Source organism: Pygoscelis adeliae, unplaced genomic scaffold (assembly GCF_000699105.1).
Source record: "Pygoscelis adeliae isolate BGI_AS28 unplaced genomic scaffold, ASM69910v1 Scaffold120, whole genome shotgun sequence".
In the NCBI taxonomy this organism is placed as follows: Eukaryota; Metazoa; Chordata; class Aves; order Sphenisciformes; family Spheniscidae; genus Pygoscelis; species Pygoscelis adeliae.
In genome coordinates, this window is record NW_008824032.1 from 872877 (window position 1) to 883104 (window position 10228).

The 10228-nt window shown below is 44.5% G+C and overlaps 2 protein-coding genes across 3 annotated transcripts in view; one reads left to right on the forward strand and one right to left on the reverse strand.

The window, feature by feature from the left end:
- The window catches only part of LPCAT3 (lysophosphatidylcholine acyltransferase 3), a 9462-nt gene extending 1382 nt beyond the window's left edge, over positions 1-8080 (forward strand). For both annotated transcript variants that reach the window (XM_009328751.1, XM_009328758.1), the window contains exons 2-13: positions 2117-2224; positions 2350-2456; positions 2610-2703; positions 2825-2862; positions 3930-4108; positions 4521-4629; positions 5333-5419; positions 5727-5893; positions 6534-6681; positions 7209-7367; positions 7472-7598; positions 7731-8080. In XM_009328751.1, the coding sequence (XP_009327026.1) occupies positions 2117-2224; positions 2350-2456; positions 2610-2703; positions 2825-2862; positions 3930-4108; positions 4521-4629; positions 5333-5419; positions 5727-5893; positions 6534-6681; positions 7209-7367; positions 7472-7588 (1313 nt within the window). In that variant the 3' untranslated portion in view covers positions 7589-7598; positions 7731-8080. The remainder of the gene's footprint in view (positions 1-2116; positions 2225-2349; positions 2457-2609; positions 2704-2824; positions 2863-3929; positions 4109-4520; positions 4630-5332; positions 5420-5726; positions 5894-6533; positions 6682-7208; positions 7368-7471; positions 7599-7730) is intronic.
- A 224-nt stretch (positions 8081-8304) lies between these two features.
- EMG1 (EMG1 N1-specific pseudouridine methyltransferase) lies at positions 8305-10227 on the reverse strand (the record flags this gene model as incomplete). Its single annotated transcript, XM_009329949.1, has 5 exons — positions 8305-8632; positions 8995-9144; positions 9295-9353; positions 9722-9863; positions 10216-10227. Coding segments are annotated over 5 exons (477 nt in total), but the record flags the coding sequence as incomplete, so codon positions are not given.
- Position 10228: the final 1 nt, after the last annotated feature.

Genomic DNA, 10228 nt, shown 5'->3' on the forward strand with positions numbered 1-10228 from the left:
AAAAAGAATCATTGTCTATATGTTTCTGCGTATAAGGCTGATAGACAATGCTGCTTACTTTTTTTTTTTTAAATCATGTGAATTGCTCTAATTCTTTGAGTTACTCCTGTGTCTCCAAAGAGCCCGTGTGATGAACTCTCTTTGCCGATTCCCTATTTCCTCTTCAGCTGGCGTTTGGGGACGGCAGAGGCATGTACCTCTGATTCTGGTGTCGGAGCAGGAAGGGAAAGGGAGAGTTTGGGTAAGGCATTTTGTAGGGGAATGTGGAGACGCTGCTGCAGAAGGGAAGAGCAAGCTGGATGAGCGTGCAGGAGCGAGGTTGCTAGGCTCTGCGGGTGAAGGGCTATGGTATGTGGGGCTGGCCGGCTGCTCAGACCGAGAAAGCAGCCTGTGGCATGGAAACAGGCGCAGGACACGAAAGGAGGAAGGAACAGGAACGAGGAGGCAGGGAAGACCGAAAGTGGGGTGGCAAGAGGCAGAGGAAATGGGGAGCAGCAGCTCAGTTTCAAGAAGCAGCAAGTACATACCTGGGCTCAGTAGAGCGTGCCGCCATCTGGGATCTAGAAGGGAGCCCAAAAGTCCCAAACTCTGGGACTCCCTCCCAAGGGACCTGGGGGGACAGAAAGGACCTTGGAAATGGCTCCAGTCACGCCTCAGCCCGTTAACACTGACAGACTGCAATATGTGTATTTTACATAACATGATAGAGTTTCTCCTTTCCTCTTACAGTAGTGACTAGATTTGGCCTTGCTTATTGGAAACCTTTCATCCATCAAACGCTTCTTGGCAAAATGTGTATTTCATCACCTTTTATTACTGCTCCATATAAAACATGACTACCTACTGCTACTATTACTCCATTAGTGCAAGTAGCAGAGATCTATCCACTGCTACAGATTTCAGCTAGGCTAATAAGCAGTGTGGATGCCAGTATTGTGGTATGTGATGAATTTCCTTTTTTTTTTTTTGGTAGAAGAGATTTTTTTGTTTTGTTTTTAATCAGGCTAAAGAACACAAGTTTGCAAAGTAAAGCACTAAGTTATGAAATGCCAGAATTAAAGTTACTTCTGCTATCACAATTCAGCTCATTGTGCACATGCCTTTAGAAACACTAATTGCGTGAACAGACTTCACATGCTCATGGACAATGCTTCCTGTGTCAATATGTATTAAAACGTAATATATTTATTGTCTAATATGTGGCAATGTTTATTGCATGCTACGTGAACCTCACCTAGGTGACAGAATTTAATTTACTCATGAGTTTCTGTATGGTACTTCTCACCGTACTACCAGAGTGCTTCACAAATGTTTGCTTCTCACTAGAGCCACAGATGAATAATCTGGAGGCATTCCTAAATTAGACTGGGAGCTAACACACAGAAAATGCAAGAAAAAAACTCCTTCTACCTATCTTAGCTGCTCCATATGAAATGCTTCTGACTTTGATTTTTTTCAAAACTACTACATGCGTAGTCCCTGTGAATTTTGGTTACAGCTTTGTGTGCCCAGTACTTCATAAATCAGATGCAAATCTGAAGTTAGGAAAGAAAGAGCGTACTACTGGAGATCACTTGTGGAACTCTGGGGTTAAAGTTGGTCAGCATCATGTAAGAACACATTGAGGTGGGAGCAGGGATTGAATTTTTTAGGACAATGTAATGGTATTAACCATAAAATTCCCCCTCTCCCCCCCCTTTTTTTTTTAATCTGGCTTCTTGCCACATTCACTGTATTTGTCACAGAATTTGGAAATGAATCGGAGACTAAAGTCTTGATTCATGTATTTCAGCATTATCCACCTCACGTATTGAATGAGGCCAGAAACTGTAATCCTGGAATTTCTTGTACTTCAATGTCAACTTTGATATAATAACGTTCCTGCTAAGGTATTTTCTTTTGTATAATATAAAGAGTAAGTCATCTGGCATCTATCCCCCGACATGGAAATACGATATCAGGAATGTATACTGTGACCTGTGTTGATGATACTATCTATATAAAGTACACATTCCTAATAACATGTTCAAGAAAGCTATAATCTGGACCATTACAAACACTTGTCTACGCTAATTTACAACTCTCATCTTTTTTTTTTTTTTTCTCCTCTACTCAGGATATCCTTTTGCCTTGTTCCAGCGCTATTTCCTCTTCCAGAAGGAGACCTACCTCATTCATCTCTACAATGTGTTCACAGGACTCTCAATTGCTTACTTCAATTTTGGTAAGATGAGTTTGGGAAGAGAGAGCTGCCTGGCCCAGGGCGTGCTGTGGTTTGGGAGGACCTATAATGGGAAAATATGATTTCTACTTCACCTCTCTCTCTCTCTCTCTTTCCCCCCTCCACAGGGATGCAGTGCTTTCATTCCCTGCTATGTGTCCTAATCCAGTTCCTCATACTGAGACTTATGGGTCGCACAATCACTGCCGTCTTCACCACGTTCTTCTTTCAGATGGTAAAACTCTCTTTCTTACTGCATCGGTTTGTAGAAAGGAGCCCTCTGTTCAGTTTTGCACTTCCCACTAGCAACTGTGGGTGGAAAAGTGGAGACAGATCAAAACCAGCTGGAGGAATTAGTTTGAATAACCCAAACAATGGTTTCTTTCAGACATACCTTATGGCTGGATATTACTTCACAGCCACAGAGCATTATGACATCAAGTGGACAATGCCACATTGTGTCTTGACGCTCAAGTTGATTGGTGAGTGACACCTCCTTCCTATCTCTTGCACTATACAAGCTGTGCCTCAGGGAAGAGGGGACTGCTTGTTCAGCCCAACCAGCCCATCCCAGGGCTTCAAATAATTGTTTCTCACCTCTAGGTCTGGCCATCGATTACTATGATGGAGGAAAAGATCTGGTGAGTAAGACACCATTTCTCCTTCATTCCTCCTCCGCTCTTCAGTGCCATTCCAGTGAGCTAGAGGTCAGAAAACCAAGTTCAAAGGATGCGAGTTAGCAAGCTGCATTCATTGTTTGGTAAAAGCCATAGCTGAGAGGGGGGAGCATCTGTGAGTGTCTGAGGGCACTGAATTCTGGAGTGGAAAGAAATAATTTGGAACAGAGACAGTAGTGATTAGAGATGGACAAAAGTTGTTTCAATCATGTCAGAATATTATTCTGCCCCCCTCCAAATTCCCCACCATCTCCTTCCCCCAAATCTGTTGCTTTAGATTCCCGATCTCCAATGCTCTGTGTCTTGTGGGTAGAGTACCTTTAACTTGCAGACCATCAGCACTGGATCTCAGTTGCCGTCTTCCTTTCCTTTGTTTAGTCTTACCATATCCTTGTGGATGGTTACCCTTTACCGTTTGTTAGGGCCCTGTTTTTAGAGCAGATGAAACAGTGAGAGGAGTTGCATGGCACAATGTGTGGGAGAGGGCAGAACACTTGCTACAGTGTCTTAATCCTACTTCAAGTATTTGCATTCCCCATCTCCTGTTTGGGGCCTGACCCAGTCTTTAGCATCCATGGAATCACTGCTGACTGCAAGAAAACAAGGTTGAGATGAAATTTACTAAGCTGAAGTTTCAAGTATTGAAAGACAACAAATTCTTGCATCAAGAAGTAGGAATTGTAGGACAATAAGGTCTTGGGAGAGTACATGCGATTGCAGTCAGGGCCTGGAATAGGTCAGGTACAGTGCTTTTACTATGCTTGCTATGCTGGCAGGGATGCACGTCAATAGATCCCTTCCATGTTTTGAGCTTATCTGGGAATAGAGGTCTGTGCAACTGGTCTCAGCCATTGCATCTTGTTGCTATTTAGAGGGGGTGGGGATAGAGAGGGCTGGGGAATTTGGAGGGAAAGTTCCATATACATGGAGAGCAAGAACTGAGACCATTAAGGAGGTAGGCTGAGAACATAACATCCAGAGCTAGTATGAGATCCCCTAGGATGATGTTAATGCCACTCCCTTTGGTGCAGGAGTTCCTGACCCCCGAGCAGCGGCGATTTGCTGTCCGGGGAGTTCCTACCTTGCTGGAGGTCTCAGGATTCTCCTATTTCTATGGTGCCTTCATGGTGGGGCCTCAGTTCTCCATGACAGACTATCAGAAACTGGCAAGGGGTGAGATGACTGACGTTCAAGGACAGAGACCCAATAGGTAACAAAAAGCCACTTAGCTCCTCACCTTCCTAAGATCCCAGAATGCTGAATCCTCCACATGTTCCCTGCAGCAAAGTGCCTTCTCACCTGGACACTGAAGTACTTGACCAAAAGTGACTTACAAGACAAGGCAGTCTTTCAAAAGTTGCTCATAACTCTCTGCGTAATGTCCTAGTGTTGTTCCAGGGCATGAACGTCAACAACCATTTGACATCTTTAGTACAGACTTGGTCCCAACCTGGTAACGTTAGCATCCCAGCTTCCAAACGAAGGCATCTGCTGCAGTGGAACGTGGTGACTCCCTATCGCTATCTCCCCTACCTCTTCTTCTCCACTTCTGTTTTTAAAATTATGAGTTCGAAGGTCTCTTTCCGAGGCTTTTCTTTGACCTTCATATTTTTCTTTCTCAGTTTTGTGCCTGCTCTCAAGCGCCTGAGTTTGGGTCTCTTGTTTCTAGTAACCTATACTTTGTCAAGCCTGTACATCTCTGATGAATACCTCATCTCAGATGATTATATGGTATGTATTCATTTGGCAGTTCTGGGGTCTGGAAGAATTCTACTGCTCTGGTGGGCAGTGGATCTACAAGAGTGGATTTTTATTTTTAGTTTTGCCTCAATTTAAGAATAGGATAAGTCAGCAACTAGTGATAAGCCTTTCCACAACTGATTTGGCTTTACTGCCTGTCCTGTGGATTCCATTTGATGCAGAACAGGAATGTGTTAAGCTGAACTGAACCAAATGAAAACTTTTATAGAGAATTAATCTTAGATGCTACTGTTGTTTTTGGAAACCTATGTATTTTGTGACCTTTTAATGACCTTCCATTTAACCATTACATGCAAGGACCTTCACTAGAGTAACTCGCAAGGCTTACCAGAATCTTTGAGGTTCTTGGAAGACTCTTAACAAGTAATTCCTACCTACAGATTATCAGTGTTTGTGTCAGTATGAATAAATGAGGGTGTAAATTCCACAATGATTATGCTAACCACAGAGTCTTCCCAAAGTACCTATTTCAGTGCAGCCAGGTATTACCAAAGGAAGGAGAATGATGTGTAAATTTGCATAAGCCAATAGCCTGGCAGTCCAGTCTATGTAGCAGTCTCACCACATACATCAGATTAAAATGAAAGACAGTGATGAGATCTTGTCTATCTTGTCTTATTATTGCCACTCAACTCCATTTTTAATTTTTATTCTATTTCACTCATCTCTGCAGGAGAAGCCTTTCTGGTTCCGTTGTGGCTACATATTGATCTGGGGCAAAATTATACTCTACAAATATGTAACCTGCTGGCTTGTTACGGTGAGTCTAGATGTCATTCCAGAAACAAAAGACAAATGAACAAAGATAGCACCTTTACAGCTACTTGGACTTAGCGCTAAACGGAAGTAAGCCAAATGTCTGGAGATCAGTGCAGGTCAGTTTAGCTTGCTTTAAGTTAGCAAAGGCTAGCTAACTAAAAAGCAGGCAGTTTTTAATCCATTTGTTCCATCTGCAGTGGTGTCTCTCCACTCAACACAGTGAGTTAGAGCTTCCCCAGCTCTGCCTTTCCAAAAAAAAAAGGGGGCAATGTTTTCCTCTCATCTTTATTGTGAATCTTTTTCCATAGGAAGGTGTCTGCATCCTTGTTGGTCTGGGGTACAATGGGAAGGACCAGAATGGAAAGCCTTTGTGGGATGCCTGTGCCAACATGAAAGTCTGGCTGTATGAGACAACACCTTTGTTCACAGGGACCATTGCTTCTTTCAACATCAACACCAATGCTTGGGTGGCCCGGTGAGCAGGACAAAATTCCCCTTCTGTAATGTGCTGGTAACATCTGTCAACAGAACCAAGATCCTAGGCTGAGAGGGAGCACTAGAGGAAGAATCTGCCAGTTTTCAGTTCTTACGCTCTTTCTTCCACGTTTTGCTGCTGTCCCATTTGAAACAGGTTACTGGGTCAGACAGATCTTTGCATTCAATCTAAAAGGGCAGTTCATTAATATAGGCAAGCAGTTGGTGGCAGCAGGAGGGCAGAGGCTAGAACGGGACCACAGCGAGTCCTTTGGCCTGCCTGGTCAAACAGCTGCAGAACTGCTCTAACAGCTGGTTCCTACATCATGCCTCTTGATGCTCCCTATGCAATGACTCCCCCGGGTTTTGGTTCGGCACTTGCTGGGGGACACAACTGAATTGTAAAATACCTTCATTTCTGTGTGTGTTGTCGGATGAACCACTTCTCCCCACTAGCTGGGATTTCTTTAAGACAAGGGCTGAGGTACACTGTGCCCTGGTAAGGGGAGCTGTCTTGCTGTTTCCGTCACCACAGGGTGTGCAAAGGCATACGGTCCCCTGAGCCCTGCACCTCTGACAAGGAGAGGGGAGGACAGACAATAAACTAGAAGCACTTTGAGTTTGTTTCTTTTCTGCTCTAGCTACATCTTCAAGCGTCTGAAGTTCCTGGGTAACAAACTGCTGTCGCAGGCACTGGCCCTGCTCTTCCTGGCCGTTTGGCACGGGCTGCACTCTGGCTACCTGGTGTGCTTTCAAATGGAGTTGCTTATAGTCATCGTTGAAAGACAGGTGCGCTTTGTCTGACTTACCAGAATGGGGTGGCCTGCGTTAGCCTTTCCCCGTGACTCTGGAAACTGCCACGCTGAAGGCTTTACTTGGATTAAATATGAAAAATAGCTGCTCACTTTGGAATTGGTGTTCAAACATGATATGGTTCTGTTCTCAAGAGTTCAGAAGGTTGCTGGCTTCTGCACAGGCAAGCCATAAATTCATTGGAGAAGCTGACAGGAAGAAAAGCGGAGAACTTGGCATATGTGTAGAAGGCAACTGAAGTGCTTGGCAGCTGGAAAGGTTGGAGGACAAGCACATGAGCTGAATGCCTCTGCTAAATCTCCCAATACTGAGAGAACAACGTTCCATATTTAAACTTTTTCTTTTAATTAAAACTTTGAGCAGGACAGGGTACTTAGCTACTTTTTTAGACTAACTGCTTATTAAAATTCATTTTACACAGCTGGATAGATACTTTGGCCCCAGAGCCTGCATATATAGCCATAGGACATCCAACTGAGAATTCTGTTTTTTCTTTCAATTAGGTCATAAACCTTGTTCGGGACAGTCCTCCCCTAAGCACTTTGACCTCCATCACTGCCTTGCAGCCCATCTTCTACGTGCTGCAACAGGCTAACCACTGGATGTTTATGGGTTACTCTCTGGTGCCATTTTGCCTTTTCACCTGGGACAAATGGATGAAGGTATTTAGTAGCCACAAACAGACAACGCATCCTTTTCCCTCCATGGGAAAAGTTCTTGGCTCAAAGCTGCTTGCTGATCCTTAACCCTGCTGTTCTCTTCACAGGTGTACAGGTCTATTTATTTCTTTGGCCACGTGTTGGTCTTCACCTTATTACTGGTGTTGCCTTACATTCGCAGATTAATTGTGCCACGAAAAGAAAAACTAAAAAAAGCAGAATAACAGCCAAAAGGTACGGTCATGCTATGCGGAGAGAATCCCACACTTGGACTAGGAGGTGAAGTAGGGCAGCAATATTACATCTCAAGGTAAAAGGCAAACATAAGAACAACAGAAACAAATCTAGCACTTTTCTCTTTTTCAGATTGTACCACCTGTGCATTTCTAGGAGTTGATTTAACACTCCGGAATCAACGCGTCACCTGCCAAGTTTGCTGTGTTGAAGTATGACTTTTTTTCAACGCGAGGAGGGGGAAAGAGAAAGCACAGGGTCAGAGACCCCAAAGGAGGGGAATGGAGTAAGCCTCCTTCCAGAGCCTCCACCTTCTGTCTGTTGCCTTATCTCTCTGCCGCCCTCCAGTGGACACTCGTGTCTCTCTGCTGGTATCAGATGATTGTAAAAACACTCAACGCAGGCACTGTATCAGATTGGAGCCACCTTCTGACTTTTCTACGTTTGTCATCCAAGATAAAAATTGCTCCTGGTCTTTTTCATATCGGCTTCAGCTCCTTTCCTCTTGAGTGCCTCGGTGTGGGAGTGTGAACTGTTGCACACTACTGAGTAAGGTGATTCTACAGGACTGAGTAACTTCAGCTGCAGGGTAAGCAGGGCACAGCTAAAAATTTCAGTTCCATGACAAATTTGGGCTGAGTCCCTGCTATAAAGGGATCAAGCCTGCCCATGTATTAAACATGAGAAAGTAAAATACACAAGCACTCTTATCAAAAGTGACCTTTAATAGGAGGGAAAAAAAGGTCAGTAGGGCAGTCCATTTAAAGTCTCATTGCTCCAGAAGCTACAAGGACAAAATTGAAGCCTTTTCCCTTCCAGGAGCCCAAAGTTGCACCAGGTCCACACCTAAGTAAAAGAGCCTCTCTAGAACACAGAGTCACTGTATAGAGGTCCACCATGACAGTAGTAGCAGCAGAAGCTCATACTACTCCCCAAACTTCCTCAAAGGCAGTAGTAATTTTAGCACATGTCAGGGCAGCAGAGAGGGGATAGTTGCTGATGGAGACCATCTTTTCTGTATAGTCAACATTGACCTAGAGGAAGAGAGAAGGAAAAAAAAATCATTAAGCTGCAAGTTTTCACTTAGTCCCATCTATCTCCATTGGTTGGAGAGGCACAGTATTTCTCCAAGGTTGAGCACGGGTACAATAAAACACAGCAGGACAACTGCTAGCCCTCACTAGTGCCCTCTCTCGGCAGGGAGAAAAGTCTCAAGTGTTGCAGCACTGGGCCTTTTTTTGACAAGCCTACCTGGGGGAAAAGAAGGGGAGGGAGGGCGGTACAGGGGGGACCAAGCAAAAAAGAGCAGAAAAAAAAACCCCCATACTCAGAACTAGACTGAAATATATGCTGATAAAGATTTTTACAACTCCAAGTAAGGGATACATGCACTTACCGAACCGTGGGCAAAAGCTCCCACAACAACGGCAACTGGCTCCGCTGTAGGAACTAGTTCACGCAGATCTGACACCTTTGGAACTGCAAAAGAGGTACCTATCTTCATACAGCCCACAGGGAGATGATCACTGACTGGATTTTTAATCACCTGCAGAAAGTTAATAGGGGCATAGAGGTAAGAGACCCTGCCACATAGCTAAGTCCATGGTTTGTACAAAAAAAAAAAGTCACTCCTACATCACCAGCTGCAAAGGAGGAATGTTGCAACATTACCTGTGAACAGTCAAAGAATGTTTACCTTCAACAATTTCTGAGGCCCATCAGCTGCTCGAACGCTGAGCTTATGCAGCAACTGAACTGATAAAAGAAGAAAATTAGTTAAGTTGTCTGTTCTTTTGCCAGAGGAATCCTATCTTCTACCTAGTGATCAGAGCTGAAGTAGACAAAAAGTCTATCTTTAGAGTTCCCAGCATCTTCTAAAGCAGTCCTAAGAAATACTGATCAGCAAGTTACTTTGCTGCTAGTACAGTCTCATGCAGGCACTCCCCACTGTGTTAAGGAACATATAGTTGGACTATGCATCCTAGAACTTGCAAAAAGACACTTTCATTTCTCTGCTCTTTTCTCAGTTTCACATTTTTAAGGTTGGTGCAACTTTTTGACTCTTCCCAAAATTCTTCCACCCTAACCGCCTTCCTGCATTTTTTTGTGGCTGAATCACTTACCCATAAGACCACAGAATCGATCAAAAGTTCTTGGGATTCTGGTTTGCGGATTGACTTCGATTAGAACATTCTTCTGGGTATGGATATAAACCTGCAGGAGACCAGCCCGATTCAGGGGGCTGTCCATGAGCATCAGGAGACTCTGAAATAGAAAAACACGCGGTAGTAGAAGTAGAAAAGGTGCAAGAGAGGACTTTTGGAAAACTTGAGGGTTAGGCCCCATAAATGCAGAAGGGACCGATGTTGAGGCAGAACAGAGTTCATCCAGCCACGCGAGCTCTGCTGCAATGCTGAGAGAAAGCAATCCTCTATCCAAATAAAGAGAATTACTAAACTTACAAACCGCGAACATAGTGGGTAAGGGCCAACTCGCCCCCGTTCCATGGGCGCAAGCAGACCCCCAGGCTGAGGGACGACCTCCCTCAAGCCGACCGCCCTGCCGCCGCCCCGAGCAGCCCAGGCCGCCACAGACGCTGCCCCGATCCCGCCGGCACCTGGTGGGTGATG